Source organism: Neovison vison, chromosome 9 (assembly GCF_020171115.1).
Source record: "Neovison vison isolate M4711 chromosome 9, ASM_NN_V1, whole genome shotgun sequence".
Taxonomy (NCBI): domain Eukaryota; kingdom Metazoa; phylum Chordata; class Mammalia; order Carnivora; family Mustelidae; genus Neogale; species Neogale vison.
Genome location: NC_058099.1, coordinates 51270001 through 51286912, shown reverse-complemented (window position 1 = coordinate 51286912; position 16912 = coordinate 51270001). Strand labels below are relative to the sequence as shown.

At 35.4% G+C, this 16912-nt stretch overlaps 1 protein-coding gene across 5 annotated transcripts in view; it reads left to right on the top strand.

Annotated features, from left to right (window-relative positions):
- CNTLN (centlein) overlaps positions 1-16912 on the top strand; it is a 291584-nt gene that overhangs the window by 125869 nt on the left and 148803 nt on the right. For 4 of the 5 annotated variants that reach the window (XM_044265615.1, XM_044265613.1, XM_044265614.1 and 1 more), the window contains exon 8: positions 2834-3028. The exons of the other annotated variant lie outside the window; for it this stretch is intronic. In XM_044265615.1, coding sequence (XP_044121550.1) covers positions 2834-3028 — 195 coding nt within the window. The remainder of the gene's footprint in view (positions 1-2833; positions 3029-16912) is intronic. 5 annotated transcript variants of the gene reach the window in all.

The following is a 16912-nucleotide window of genomic DNA, read 5'->3' as shown; positions in this document are numbered from 1 at the left end:
TTGGATTTGTAGGTGTTTGCACTCTTTAGATAAGCTATCTAGCTGATCTCCTGCTACCTGAAGTAGTCTCAGCCTGCTACTTCTCTGCCATCTTGACTCCACCCCCTGTTCCAGGCTTTTTTGATTCTTTCCATCTGCTGCTTGGAAGAATGGATATTTTCAGAGAAAGAAAGTTTGCCTCAGTGTTTAGAGTTGCCCACTCGTCATATCAGATCAAGCCAGGACAGCTGAATAGGAGTACGCCTGTGTAAATTGCATGGCAGAGAGAACAAAGTGGAGAACATTAGAAGAGAACATTCTTCCATTGTTAGAGAAGCAAAAAAGGAGGGAGACATGAGAGAAGACAAGAGAAGAGACTTTAAGACAAAGACTTCTTTCATGTATGAATAGGCCCAGAGCCTTATTAACTTTGAAGAAAGATCCCAAGACACGACACTTAAAGAAATATACCACACCCTTGGCACTAATCATCAGTAAATTGGTCCTCAGTCCTGACCACATGCTATCATTCTTCCTGTTCTTTGGGCAAGTGGAAGGAAAACAGTGAGTTTTTCTTGGGCAAGAATCAATGTTCATGAGATTGTCAAATGTTTGAAATCTACAAATCCTTTTTAAAATATTTTTCAAATGAGGTATAATTAGCTATTTTTAAATTCTTTATTATTTTAAATATTTACATATTTATTTTTTCTATTATTTTCTTCCAGAAAGATTAATTTTTGCTGGTTAAAAGCCAGCTAGTATTAAGAAAGCATACAAATAAGAGAGAAAGTAGTTATATAATCTTTAAACTGAGTAAGTGACTCTGAATGCTGTTAGGCAGACCTTCATTCATCCTAGCTTCAGATCTCTCTAGACATCTCAGCTCTGTCTCCACATTTTGTTTTTTTCTTTTCCACCTCAACTCAATCATGAAAGCAGCAACACAGCTGAGGTAGGTCACTATAAGGCCCACTCTGATCTCTTCATTGTTCCTCAAAGTGGTCAGGTTCCTACTCTCTCTCCTAGATTTATAGTATTAACTGTGGACAGGACATTGGACATATTCCCTGGTATAAAGGTAATTGGGAGGGAAAGTACAAATTCATGTCCTGAAATTCTATATAAATCATAATGTCAACTTTCCTTTATAAAAATTTCTTAGATTTTGGCTGTAAAATAAAATGGATTATTTGAAATAACTATAATAACATAGTGGTACAATCCCTTATAGAACATAAAAGGAATATTGGGCATATTGTGTCAGAGGAATGGCTTGGCGAATCTTATGTTTATGACAAGATATATGTCTAAGAAAAAGCAAAGAAAAGAGGCTTTATAATCCTTATTAAGTTTTACAGTTTAAAAAATTAAAGAATAGCATATATACAGAAAACTACTCTGCCATCTTTTGTGTAGTTAAGTTTCTTCCATGAGGCAAGGCTAGCTAATGGAAGATTCTCCCAGTTTTCAATTAGATGAGCAAACCTAAAAAACTAGTGTATTAGCTATATCATTTTGAATTTGGGGATTTCACAAACTCAAATTGGAGCAAAAACCCTGAGGGATTTTGCTTTTGTTATAAAGATCTCACTATCTCACTATTAGCCTTACTTTAAAAAAAAAAAAAAAGAAAAGAAAATTCTTAATTCTTGGGTCACTTTCCCAGTGTCATCAGCAAATATACACTCCTTATGTGAATTAGTTACCACAAATTGAATTATGCCTCACATCACAATCATTAGTTAGGAGTTTCCTTACCATGTAAGTTCATGAGTATTGGTACAACACTATTGTTAACCATATGTGACTGTACATGAAACCACTTACATACATACCATATGCTGTCTCACAGTATTAATAAATTCTCATTTAAAATTTTTAAGCTCGTGTTTCCTTGAGTCAAAAAATTGAAAAGTTGGGGCGCCTGGGTGGCTCAGTGGGTTAAGCTTCTGCCTTCAGCTCAGGTCGTGATCCCAGGGTCCTTGGATCGAGCCCTGCGTCGGGCTCTCCGCTCAGTGGGGAGCCTGCTTCCAAGTCTCTCTCTGCCTGCCTCTCTGCCTACTTGTGATCTCTGTCTGTCAAATGAATAAATAAAATCTTAAAAAAAAAATTGAAAACTTATCTGTCATGCCTTCAGAACATTGCTTCTGTTGTATCACACTCTGTTGAAGGTCTTCAGTTACCCCCTGTTGCCTGCAGGAACAAGTGCACCTTCCAGGAGTCTACACTCTGTGTTCTTACTGCCTGTCTCTTGCTATTCCTCTGCCCTCACCTCCCTGCTGCAGCCGTAGATGCTAATTTATGCAAAATGGGAATGTATCAGTCAACCTTAATGAACTCTCAGTGAAAAACTCTTGGTTTTTCTTTCAGATGTACATATTGGGTTCAGTTACTGATAGAGCTTATGCTTCCTTTCTGTCCCTTATAATTGTACCTAATGTTTTCACATTTCTGCCACCTTTGGAATGACTTTTTGTTTTCATTCAGTTCCTGTAATAGTATCATAGCTCAGTTCAGGTCCTTTCTTTTACATAAAGTACTCTAAGTTGAACATATAATTAGCTTAAAGTGTTTTCATTCTTCTTAGGAGTTTAGCACACTTTTCCTATATTGTACTAGCCAGTAATACTGCCTTTTTAATGTCAGTTGTAGTTTTATGTTGCTATTGGATTATATTATTTAGTTTTTCATCTGTTTATAGCTTGTTTCCTCTATAGAGTATTAAAATCACTTCAGGGAAAGTAGTATGTCATATATCGTCTTTATAGATATGTATATGTGTTTATGCATATTTATACAGACATGACTACTAATTGATTATTAATAAATGTGGATATATTTTTTGAAACAGCTTTACAATGAATTACATATTTGCTTTGAAACCACAAAATCAAGTGAAGCTATGCTCCGGCAGAGTGTTGTTAGTCTTCAGGATCAGCTGTTTCAAAAAGAACAAGAAAACATTAAATTAAAAGAAAAGCTTCAGGAATCACAAGGAGCACCCTATCCTTTACCGCAAGACAGTGATTCAGAGCACTTGGAACAGGTGAGAGACATTTTCTAAAAATGTTACCCAAGCAATATCATATTAAATTGTCTCCTACAATTGACTAAAAAAAGCTTAATTAGTATAGTGGAATATAATATTTGGCAGATTGTTTCATATTGTGCTATTTTCTTATACTTTGTAGAAATGAATATTATATATAATACAGATTCATATAGAAATGCACATAGAAATACAGGGTATAACTGGCATAGTTATTATGATGAAGCACTGACTGAAATATACTAACAGCAAATGAATAGCTCATGCTCATTTTGAGACTTAAAACTGAATGAGGTAGTGGAATGGAAAGAATATATAATAGGAAGTCTTATAAAGTAGTTGCCATAATGCCTGATACATGATACTTAATACCTTTTATTTATTTATTTTTAAAAAGATTTTATTTATTTATTTGACAGACAGAGATCACAAGTAGGCAGAGAGGCAGGCAGAGAGAGAGAGGAGGAAGCAGGCTCCCCGTCGAGCAGAGAGCCTGATGCGGGGCTCGATCCCAAGACCCTGGGATCATGACCTGAGCCCAAGGCAGAGGTTTTAACCCACCGAGCCACTCAGGCGCCCCAATACTTAATATCTTTTAGTCCCAATTCTGCCACTATCTTAAAGTGTGGCTTGGCAATTTTGACTTCTCATCATGTTATTAAGAATCACTTATGTTATTTGCTATAGCTTTTTAAAAATTTTTGCTGATCTACAATATTCTGTTTTATGTGATTATATCATATCTACTTGTATGTTCACTTGTAGATAAGTGTTTGGGTTATTTCCAGTTTTTTGGGTTATTTCCAGTGAAAATGTTACTTTAAGGTTAATCTATAAAGTTTCATGAAAAAGCACTTGAAATTTTTCATGAACAGTCTTACTGAAATATAACATACAAATAATAAAGTTTACTAACCATACATGTGTAACTCTGTGACATTTCACAAAGTGAACACATCCCTGCAAATACCACTCAGATCAAGATATACAATATTACCAGTTTCTAATAAACCTCTTTGAGGTTCATTGCAAGCTACTTCCATAAAGGTAACTACCATTTGACTTTGCTTATTTTTGAACCTGACAATGTTTCACTTTTAAACAACATGTGTGCTATGGGTTTCTTGGTAAATATCCTTTATCACATTAAAGGTAAAATATCCTTTATTCCCATCTCTTCATAGTTTGATTAAAGTTTTTTCATTAAGAGGTATTGAGTGTATACAGTGTATCTTTAAGATGATAGTAAGTCAATTCTAAGATTTTACAGGGAATGGTCAGAGGCCAGTGACCTAGAAGAGCGAAATCAAATTTCATTAAAAAGTTGGAGGACTTACACTACCTGATTTTCAAACATATTTATGAAGCTAAAAAAAATTGAGGTAGTGTGCTGTTGGCATAATGATTGACAAAATAATCAGTAGAACAGAATGGAGTCCAGAAAAATATCTATTCATATATGTCACTTTATAGTAACTCTTGAAATGATAGGGTAAGTCACTTTATTCTTTCTCAAGAATGTTCTGTGTACTGATAATGATATCAGTCAAGCCAAAAAATCTTACACAGAACCCATTGTAAGTCAGGGACAATTTGTATATGTTACTGCTATTTACTTCTAATATACCTCTGTTGTGGTCAGAGATAGTACTCTCTATGATTACTGTATTTGAAATTTATTGAGACTTGTTGTATCATCAGCATATGGTTTATGTGTATTTGAAGATAATTTGTATTCTGTAGCTTTTGGTTGGACTGTTAAATATCAATATTAATTATGTCGTTGTATTTGATAGTGTTCAGATCTTCTGTCTTTAATGATTTTTGTATTTAAGATTTTTATCACTTTTTCTGTCATTTGCTGAGAGAGAATGTCCCTCTGATAGGTCTTTCTGATTAAATGAACCTTTTGTCATTATAAATTGTTAGTTTTAATTATAGTAATATTTTGTCTGCTTGAAACCCAATTTTACATTACTGGAGTCTATCTAACTCTTTGATGGTTACATTTTACATGGTATACCTTTTCCCATCCTGTTAATTTCCATCTATGGGTGTCTTTATGTTAAAGTGTACATAGTTGGGTCCTATATTTTTTGTTCATTCTGACAATTTCTTCCTTTTCACTGCAGTGTTAATCCATTTAGAATTAATATAATAACATGGTTGAGTTTGGTGTGCTGTTTTATCATTTTTAAAAAATTAATCCTGTTTTTGTTCCTCTGTCCCTCTTTCTTTCTTTTGGGTTGGCCGCTTATATATTTTTAAGAGCAATTTAAAAATTTCAGTTTTCTGTCTTCTAGACTCAGCTGTCAGAAAGAATTTGTTTCATTATTTACTTAAATGTGATGTACCACTTTTGTCTAGCGTCTTTTAAAACATATCTTAACTATGATGTTTCCAAGTAGGATTTTCATTGTAATCAGCCTTCTTGCAGTTTTTCTGGGTTTCTTGATTTTTGTTTAAAAAATTTAAAAATGTGTGTGTATCTATTTATTTATTAGACCAAATTAGGGGGAAGTGTTGCATGATTTCCTCAGTTATTTTTCTCAATCATCTTTTCTGCATTTGAGATTCCTGTTTTACTTGTGTCAGACTTTTTAGTGTTGTCCCCTAGACCAGCAAGTCTCTCTTCATTTTTTAAAATCTATGTATCTTCAGATTAGCTAACTTCTGTTAATTTATGTTCAATTAATAACATTTCTGTTATCCCCAATTTGCTTTTTAAGTCTTTTCTGTGAATTATTCTTTAAATATTGTATGTTTCAGTATTAGAATTTCCATTTGTTTCATTTTTATATTAGGTATATATCTGTGGGGTTTTCCTAATTTTTCATATCTTACAAACATTTTTCTTTAGGTTCTTATTATGATAGTTAAAACAGATCCTTTAAAATCATTATATTTTAGTTCCATATTTTGGAACTTCTTGGGTTATGGACTAGTGGTTTTCCTTTGCTTTTAAATATGGGTCATATACTGATGTTTTCTCTGAGCCTAATAATTTAGGATTGTGTAGTGTATATTGTGAGTGGTATGTTTAGATACTCTAGTTTCTGCTGTACTACTTATGTAAGTGTTGAAGTTTTTTTGTTTTGTTTTTAATCAGAATGTAACTAGGTTAGACTTAAACTCTAAGCCCTGTTTTCCTTCAGGTGGGTACAATTAAATTGCTCTTATGTTCTTTTAACCTTATCTGGGTTGTTTAGAGGTCTTGCCTAGTACTTGAAGAGCAAACAGCCATAGTTTTGGTTCTCTCTTTTCTAGAATTTCCTCTTTCTGGCTACAGTGGCAGGTCTGAACTTTCTCTGGACGTTTCTACTAGAATTTTAGCCTTCACATGTACTATCTGTTGTGGTCTTCCTTCAGGTCAAAATTCATAAAAAGGGGAAGGTCACTCAGTGTTGTTCTGTTTTCCAAGTATTAATTCTCGTTCAGATTCTTCCTGGGTTTGATTATTCTCTGTTACCTTCAGGTAGTTATTTTTATATTTTTCTCAAGAGTTTTAATAGTTGTAGGCAGGAGACTTAATCTGATGGAATCAGCTCAGCCATTATTGTTAAGTGGAATTCTTTTCTAGTCTTTTAACTTTTTAGAGTGAGTTTTAATTTACTTGTAATCACTTCATGCAATGCAAGGAACTTAATACATTCTCCTATATTTTTTCACTTGTTTTTCCTATCTTTGTCTTATATTTTGATCTTACATGCATTTTTACCCTCTAAGACATTATTATTACTGTCATTAAAGAATCAGTATTCATGGGGCACCTGGGTGGCTCAGTGGGTTGGGCCTCTGCCTTCGGCTCGGGTCATGGTCTCAGGGTCCTGGGATCGAGTCCCACATCGGGCTCTCTGCTCGGTGGGGAGCCTGCCTCCCTCTCTCTCTCTCTGCCAGCCTCTCTACCTACCTGTGATCTCTCTCTGTCAAATAAATAAATAAAATCTTTAAAAAAAAAAAGAATCAGTATTCATATAGAATTTTTATTCACCTGAGTGTTCTTCCTTCTTTGCAATTCTGTATTTCCCTTCTGTAGTAAGCATTCCTCTAGTGTGGGTAGATCTGAGAGAGCTCTGGGGAGAGGAGTCAGAGATGATCTCAGAGGAGTAAGAGGAGAGGTGGGCTCACGTCTCCTAGGGCCTTGTTAGGCCACATAAGGAAACCAATTTTACACTGAGTGAGATGGAAATCCAATTGGTGTGTTTTGAATAGAAATGCAACATGGAACCTATTGGAGTTTTCAGTCAAAAGATTGGTAAGATCTAGCTTCAGTTTTAAAAGGCTCACCCTGGCTGCAGTACAGAAAGGAGACTACAGGAAGGCAAGGATGGGAACTGGGAAACAAATTCAAGAGGAAATTGTAAGGGTAAAGATGAAACTCAGGGAGTACTTAGATTAGGTAGTGAGACATACTTTGATTTCAAAAATAATTCAAAAGTAGCATCCACAAGATTTGAAGATGGCATAGAGGTGAAATTTAGGAAGAAAAAAGAAATTAAAAATGAATCCAGGATTTCCAGGCCTTACAAGTAGACAAATAGATTTGCCATATTCTGAGGCAAGAAATATTCTAGCATTTCTCATAACAGGAATGAGGACACTGAAGCTATACAGAGAGAAGTGGAAGCTCTGAATCAGGGTGTTAGTAATAGGAATGGAGAACAGTGGGTGACTTGGGATTTCCACCAATTAGTAACATAATCTTTATAACCCTTCTTTAGAATTTAGTCTGACAGACTCATCTTTTTTTTAAAGATTTTATTTATTTTATAGAGAGAGTGCTTGGGGGGTGGGATGGGGGTGAGGCAGAGGGAAAGAGAGAGAACCTCAAGCAGACTCAGTACTAGGTCTTCCAACCTTGTTATTATGACCTGAGCTGAAATCAAGAGTCAGACATTTAGCCTACTGAGCCACCCAGGCATCCCTAAAGTGATCTTTTCATTCAGCCATTCTTCCATCCATCCATTCATTATTCATTCATGTATTATTCCGTGATATAATCAATATTTATTAAAATCCTTCTCTATTCCAGGTGCCAGGTTTAAAATGAAAGAATACAAAGATGAATAAGAAAGTCTGCTTTTATGAATTTTATAGATAGCTATGCAGACAAGAAAATAATTATTATAAACTGGGCTATAAGGGAAGTATGAGCATAATATGAACTTTGTGGAAAGAAGCTTTATGGGAGCCTTGTATAGAGAGGAAGAAGGTTGTCAGTGCTTTCACAGAGAAAGTGGACTGCATGTCAGTTTGAAAATTATTTAGGAGTTTCTACCGTGGTGGAAGCAAATTATCATAGGCCCTGAGGTGAGAGTGTGTGGTATGTCCTGGATACTGAGAATAGTCTAGGTAAGTGCTTCTCAGATTTTAATATACATCCAAGTCACTTGGTGTAAGTGGTTGTTAAAATAGATTCTGATTCAGTAGGTGTAGACTAAGGCCTAAGATTCTACATTTATTTCACATTCCCAGATGATGCTGTGATAGCTGTTCAGGGATCACCCTTTGATTAATAAGAGCCTAAGTGGGCAAGTTGAGGGGAAATGTTAGGAATATTTTATTCTTCCATTTTTCCTATCCTATTTACCTTTTTCAAATGCTTTTATGGTGGGACTTTTTTGTGCATGACTTTTGAGGGTTACATTTAGAGTAATAGATTACCTAAATTCTAGATCCCTTATCTTTGTCACCTTGCACAAATTACTTAATTTCTCTAAGCCTCAGTTTTATCGTTTGTGAAATGGGTATCATAATAGTACCTACCTCATAGGAGTTTTATGAAGATTACATGAGGCAATGCTGGTGGGCATATGGAGTAATAATCAGGTTATTATTAGTTAGGTCTTAATATCATTATATAGAAAAAACACTTTTTATGTCATGTTAGTAAATTTGAAATTTTTTTCCTATATTGGTGGTGATTTATCTTCTCTTCTACCTGAGATCACTTATAATCAGAATTATCAGTGAGTCAACTGACAGTGTTTGCCTAGAAAAGGGCAAAGCTAATTGGTTCATATGGGATTGAAACCTGTGACCTTTGATTTCTTAGCACTTTGCTCTTAACTAGCTGAATTCTGAATGACTGCCTGTTCTTATCTTACTTGCTTGTTTATCTTTCTCATGCCAAAGTACTGTTTCTTGCCTTGGAGAAATAACTTGCAGTAGAGGACAGCAGAGGGACCTAAGCCTTACATTTATTCTGTTTACCTGTGAATGAGAGTCACTTCATGTGGTTAACAGCAGACCACAAGACTGGAGTTGTGATTTTAACCACAGGCTTATTTATTTTTATTTTGTTTCACTGATAGTCTATTCCTTTCTTTCCTAAGTGGCAGAAAATTGTTTTTCTGTATGTTGTTTTCTCTTATGTTCTTCTTTTTTTCAAAAATTTTTATCACTAAATATTTGACATCCACCTCAAAAAAAAAAAAAGTGTTGTCTGTGTACCCACCAGAAGCTGTCAACAAATACTCTTGATCCTACCTATGTGCTCTCCTTTGATCCCATTTCACTTATTTTCCCTAAAGATAATGACTTTCTTAGATATCAATTTTTATTTTATAACCTTAATTTTTAAAATTAATTCCTGCCTATTAAAACTGTTTTCTAAAATAATATATCATTTGGTATTACCTTTATTTAAACCTTAAAAATATCAACCTCTGGGGCACCTGAGTGATTCAATTGGTTAAGTGTTCAACTCTTGATTTTGGCTCAGCTTATGCTCTCAGGGTCCTGAGATTGAACATGTTGTCAGGATCTGTGCTGAGCGTGGATTCTGCTTAGGATTCTCACTCTCTCCCTCTCCCTCTGCCCCCCCCTCCCTCCTTTCCCACAACCACTCACATGTGCTTGCTGTCTCTTGAAAGAAAAAAATCATCCTCTTTGTATATTCTCCACAATTAGGTTTTTTTCTTTAAATTTTATTTTTGTAAGATAACTCACTGCTATTGAGTATAGCTGTACTTTGTTTCCCCTTCTATGGAACAGTTTAATAAATAGGCTACAATTTATTTATCAACTCTTTTTGTCAATGAATTTTTTTTAAATATATATTTTAGCTCTAGGAATTTTTACACTTCTTCAGTGAACTTTGTAGTACATGTGTCCATAACCCCATATGCAAGATTTTTTCTAGGATACATTGCTAAGGGTGAAATAGCCTGTTGTCAGTATGCAAATGTTCAGGATTACAAAAAAATACCAAATTGCTTGCCAAAGTGGCTGTCTCATATGATAGACTTCTTTTTACATTCTTTTTTTTTTTTTCATTTGGTTTCTTGTATCTTTTTTTTTTCTTTTTACATTCTTAAAAGGGATAAGATAGTATTTCATTCTAGTTTGTTAGTATTTCTTTTTTTTAATTAAATTTATTTATTTTCAGCATAACAGTATTCATTATTTTTTCACCACACCCAGTGCTCCATGCAATCTGTATATACCTCTATAATACCCACCAGCTGGTACCCTGACCTCCCACCCCCTCCGTCACTTCAAACCCCTCAGATTGTTTTTCAGAGTCCATAGTCTCTCATGATTCACCTCCCCTTCCAATTTCCCCCAACTCCCTTCTCCTCTCTAACTCCCCATGTCCTCCATGCTATTTGTTATGCTCCACAAATAAGTGAAACCATATGATAATTGACTCTCTCTGCTTGACTTATTTCACTCAGCATAATCTCTTCCAGTCCCGTCCATGTTGCTACAAAAGTTGGGTATTCATCCTTTCTGATGGAGGCATAATACTCCACAGTGTATATGGACCACATTTTCCTTATCCATTCGTCCGTTGAAGGGCATCTTGGTTCTTTCCATAGTTTGGCGACCATGGCCATTGCTGCTATAAACATTGGGGTACAGATGGCCCTTCTTTTCACTACATCTGTATCTTTGGGGTAAATGCCCAGTAGTGCAATTGCAGGGTCATAGGGAAGTTCTATTTTTAATTTCTTGAGGAATCTCCACACTGTTCTCCAAAGAGCCTGCACCAACCTGCATTCCCACCAACAGTGTAAGAAGGTTCCCCTTTCTCCACATCCCCTCCAACACATGTTTTTTCCTGTCTTGTTAATTTTGGCCATTCTAACTTGTATAAGGTGATACCTCAATGTGGTTTGAATTTGAATCTCCCTGAGGGCTAGTGATGATGAACATTTTTTCATGTGTCTGATAGCCATTTGCATGTCTTCATTGGAGAAGTCTCTGTTCATATCTTTTGCCCATTTTTTGATATGATTGCCTGTTTTGTGTGTGTTGAGTTTGAGGAGTTCATCATAGACCCGGATATCAACCTTTTGTCTGTACTGTCATTTGCAAATATCTTCTCCCATTCCGTGGGTTGCCTCTTTGTTTTTTTGACTGTTTCTTTTGCTGTGCAGAAACTTTTGATTTTGATGAAGTCCAAAAGTTTATTTTCGCTTTTGTTTGCTTTGCCTTTGGAGACATATCTTGAAAGAAGTTGCTGTAGAAGAATGAAACTCGACCATACTCTTACACCGTACACAAAGATAAACTCAAAATGGATAAAAGACCTCAACGTGAGACAGGAATCCATCAGTTAGTATTTCTTTGGTGTTTAATGAGCTTGAGCATCTTACGTTTATGTTACATGAAATATCCATTTGTGTCTTTTGCTCCTCTTTCTATTAGAATGCTTGTTGTTTTGTTGAAGTTCCTTGTTTTAGATACTAATCTTTTGTTGGCTGTATTATTATTGACCATAATGTGAGCTTCCGTATTACATAAACCCCAAATCTCTGAGGTTTATAATTTATTGCTTATTTATGTTACAAACCAGTGTGGGTATTACTTGGATTTTCAGCTTCTAAAAAGTGATTTAGAGATCTAGTCTCCTTTCATCTTTTGGATCTGTTAACTTTCAACATGGCTATCAAAGTTGTCCTGGAATCATGTCTACTCCACCCAACAAGAAAGGAAAAACGGTCTAGAGAATCATATTTAGGAAGTATTTATGAATAAGGCTTCAAAGTGGTACATACTACTTCTGCCAGCATTGTTTGTTGAAGAGTTGCAAAGAAGACTGGGAAATATGAACTCCCAAATATTGAGAAATATGTGTCCATTTCCAAAAAGAGGAAGTGGAGTTTAGAGATCAGTGAACAGTCTAAGCTTTCAGTTATAATTGTTGCAAATATCTTCTTGCTTGCAGCTTGTCTTTTCACCTATTCTGTAGTGTCTTTTGAAAAATAGTTATTAATTTTATTATAGTTGAATTTCTCATCATTTTCTCTTAAACTTTGTGCTTATTGTTTCTTTTTTGTGTGTGTGTTTATTGTTTCTTGTTTAAGAAATCCTACCTTATCCTGAATTCAGAAGATATTTTCCTATATGTTTGTCTAAAGTGTTATAGTTCTGACTTCTACATATAAGTCTTTATGTGGAATTGATTTTTGTTTATTGTAAAGAATATTCAATTTAGTTAGTTTTTTTTAAATCTGGGTATCTGCTTGCTTCAGCACTATTTATTGTGCTAATAATCATTCCTTTTCTCAGTGATCTGTATCGCTTCCTCTTCCCCCCTACCTTTTGGGGGGGTGGGTGGGTAGGGGAGAGGGACAGAGAATCTTAAGAGAATCTTAAAAAAGAGATCTTAAAAGAGAATCTTAAGCAGGCTCCATGCCCAGTGCAGAGCCCAATGCAGGTTTCAGTCTCACAACCCTGGTATCATGACCTGAGCTGAAATCAAGAATCAGACACCTAACTGACTGAGCCACACAGGCCCCCCTCCTCTGACATTTTTTATTTCATGGATATATGGGTTCATATATAAGTGGGTCTGATTTAGGCTCTGTATTCTGTTGTGATCTCTGAAATAAAAACACTGTATTTCTTACTATAGCTTTATGATGAGTTTTATTATCTGATATGATAGATCTCTTTAATTTATTGTTCTTCAGCTGTGCTTTGAATATTCTTGATCCTTTGCTCTTCAGTGTAATGTCATAATCAGCTATCATGTTCCCTAAAAAACCTTATGAGGATTAGTTCGAGAAAAAATGACATTTTTAGTATTTTATATCTTTTTACCCCTAAGTATGCTGTATATATACTTCAGTTGAGGTCTTCTTTAATGCATTTTTAAAATGTTTTGTTGTTTTATTCATAGAGGTTTTATGTCTCTTTATTAGATATGTGATAGCTACTGTCTCTTATTAGATTCTGAGTAGCTTGTGTTTTTGTTGCTATTTTAGCTACTTTTTTAAAAATTTTTTTTAAATTTTTTTTTAAAGATTTTATTTATTTATTTGACAGAGATCACAAGTAGGCAGAGAGGCAGGCAGAGAGAGAGAGAGGAGGAAGCAGGCTCCCTGCCAAGCAGAGAGCCCGATGCGGGACTCGATCCCAGGACCCTGAGACCATGACCTGAGCCGAAGGCAGCGGCCCAACCCACTGAGCCACACAGGTGCCCCGCTATTTTTTTTTTAGATTTTTCTCTTGTGTATAGCAATGCAATCAATTTTTAAATGTTTATCTTATATCCAGCCACCCTCTTAATCCCTTATTAATTCTAATGTGTTTTATAGATTCCTCTAGGTTTTCTGTGTAGTCTCCCAGTTTTATTTTTTCCTTAAAAATCCCAATTTTTTCCCAAATTTTTATTTAAATTTTAGTTCTTAATCAAGTAATGGGCAGAAGACATGAACAGACATTTCTCTAAAGAAGACATACAGGGGCTCCTGGGTGGCTCAGTCGTTGAACGTCTGCCTTCGGCTCAGGTCATGGTTCCAGCATCCTGGGATCGAGCCCCACATCGGGCTGCTTGCTCCGCAGGAAGCCTGCTTCTCCCTCTCTCACTCCCCTGCTTGTGTTCCCTCTCTCGCTGTTCCTGTCTCTCTGACAAACAAATAAATAAAATCTTTTAAAAAAAAATGTAAAGAAGACATACAAATGGCCAACAGGCACATGAAAAAATGCTCAGCATCACTCGTCATCAGGGAAATACATATCAAAACCACAATGAGATATCACCTCAACCCAATCAGAATGGCTAAAATTAACAAGTCAGGAAACAAGAAATGTTGATGAGGATGTGGAGAAAGGGGAATCCTTTTACACTGTGGGTGGGAATACAAATGGGTGCAGCCACTCTGGGAAACAGTATGGAGGTTCCTCAAAAAGTTACAAATACAAATGGAAATATAGTTTCCAGCAATTGCACTACTACCTGTTTACCCCAAAGATACAAATGTAGTGATCCAAAGGGGCAACTCCACAATAGGCAAACTATGGAAAGAGCCTAGATGCCCATCAACAGATGAATAGATAAAGAATATGTTTTATATATATATATATATATATATATATATATATATGAATACTACTCAGCCATCAAAAAATAAAATCTTGCCCTTTGCAATGATGTGGGTGGAACTAGAGGATATTTTGCTAAACAAAATAAGTCAATCAGAGAAAGACAATCATCATATGATCTCATATGTGAAATTTAAGAAACAAAACAGAGGATCATAGGGGAAGACAGGGAAAAATAAAACAAGATGAAATCAGAGAGGGAGATAAACCACAGGAGACTCTTAATTATAGGAAACAAACTGAGGGTTGCTGGAGGGGAGGGTGTGAGGGATGGGGTAAGTGGGTGCTGGACATTAAGGAGGGTATGTGATATAATAAGCACTGGGTATTATATAAGACTAATTAATCACTGAACTTTACATCTGAAACTGATAATACATTATATTGAATTTAATTGAATTTAAATAAAAAAATAAAATGAACTAGTAAACTAAAAAAAAATAAGTTCTTGTTAATTAACATATAGTGTAACCTTGGTTTCAGGAGTAGAATTTAGTGATTCATCACTTACATATGACACCTAGCACTCATAATAAGTACCTCCTTAATATCCATTGTCCATGTATCCTATCCCCACTCACCTCCCTCCACCAACCCTAAGTTTGTTCTCGATCATTAAGAGTCTCTTACGGATTGCTTCCCTTTCTCCCCCCCGCCCCCTTACGTTCACCTGTTTTGTTTCCGAAATTCCACATATGGGTGAAATCATGTGGTATTTGATTTTCTCTTACTGACTCATTTAGCTTAGCATAATACAGTCTAACATCCAGGTCATTGTAAAGGGCAGGATTTCATTCTTTTTGATATTTGATGACTGAGTAATATTCTTGTGTGTGGGTACCACATCTTCTTTATCCATTTATCAGTTGATGGATACTTGAGCTCTTTCCTTAGTTTGGCTCTTACTGATAATACTGTAGTAAACACTGGGGTATGTGTACCCCTTCAAATATGTATATTTATCTTCTTTGGGTACCCAGTAGGCAATTACAGGCTCATAGGGTTGTTCTATTTTTAACTTTTTGAGGAACCTCCATACTGTTTTCCAGAGTGGCTGCACCAGTTTGTATTCCCACCAACAGTTCTCCTCATCCTCAACACAGGAAACAAAAATCCCAATATGTTATACCAGTGTTTATACATTTTACCATAGAAAAGTTGAATAGAAGTGGTAATAGTGAGTGTCCTTGTCTTGTTCTTAATTTCAAAGGGAGTATTTCACCTTGGATAAGGAAGTTGGCCCTAAGTTTCTTATAGATGCCCTTTTATCAGTTTAAGGAGCCCGATGAATATCATACAGAAATGGTGATACATTTTATCAAATGTTTTAATCTTTTGATGCCTGAGGTATTTCTAATTCTTTATAAACTAATTTATAAAGTATCATTTTACTGATACTTTTTTGAATCTCTAGTTATGAAGGAAACTGTCTGTTACACAATTTTTATACTGTTTGTATCTGGTTTTGCTAATAAGACCAGTCCCATACAATGAGTTATTGAGCTAAAGAGAGAATCAGAAAATTGGACTATAAAGCTGCTCGGGATGGAGTGCAGAGACACAGCATAATGGGAAACATGAAAGAGTTAAGTGGGATGGAAGAGAGCATGAGAAGTTCAAACCATGTCTAATTGTAAAAGGTGACATAGAGAATAGAAACAAGGCAATAAACTCCAGCTATATGATAGATTTTTTTTAAGACTTCCTGGGCAGTTTGATTATAAATCTGCAAGCTTTTTATTAGCTCATTTTTGGGGTTTCTGTCTTTTCTTTTTAAAAATAATTCATAACTAGCATGAGAGTATGATGATTTCATAAAAATTGATACAGGATTTAGGGCTCTTATGGTGACCCACATAAATCTTAATAAAAAGTCATAAAAAATAATCATAATAATCATAATGAGGTTAGTTCCAGTGACTTTAAGGCAGGTAGTGGTGGCAGGTTGAACATGGGGGGTAGAGAGGTCTCTGACAGTGATTTCTTCTAGACATCTATAGATGGATGTGAGGGCATATAAGGAAACTAGATCTTAGCCCCAGTGCTTGGTCTCTCTTTCAGTCCAAATGATGGTGGAAGAAGACCTGAGGAGGAGGCCTGATATTAGCCCCCAAGTGCGCTTACATTCTTGAGCCTTACATGTGGCTGTGTGTGTGTGTGTGTGTGTGTGTATGGATATAAAAAGAAAATGAAGAATATATATCTGTCATTGGAAATGTACAGTATATAAATTTGTAAACTGCTTGTACAATTACCATTTCATTATAACAGGATTAAATGTTTAAAAACATTTTTGACTCCCTAATAGTCTAACATAGGAGTTGTACCTTTTTTTTTGTTGGTAGTGAGGTTTTTTGTTTTTTTTTTTAATCCTTCAAATGTTTATTTTAGACTCTGTGGTATCAGACACAATGGGTACGAAGTTATACAAGGTATAGTCCTTGTCCTCGGAGGCTTACGGTTAATAAGTACCATCATTACCATGACTAGAGACCTATGTGGTCTGGTGATACACAGGAGACCATTTGATATATATATTTATTT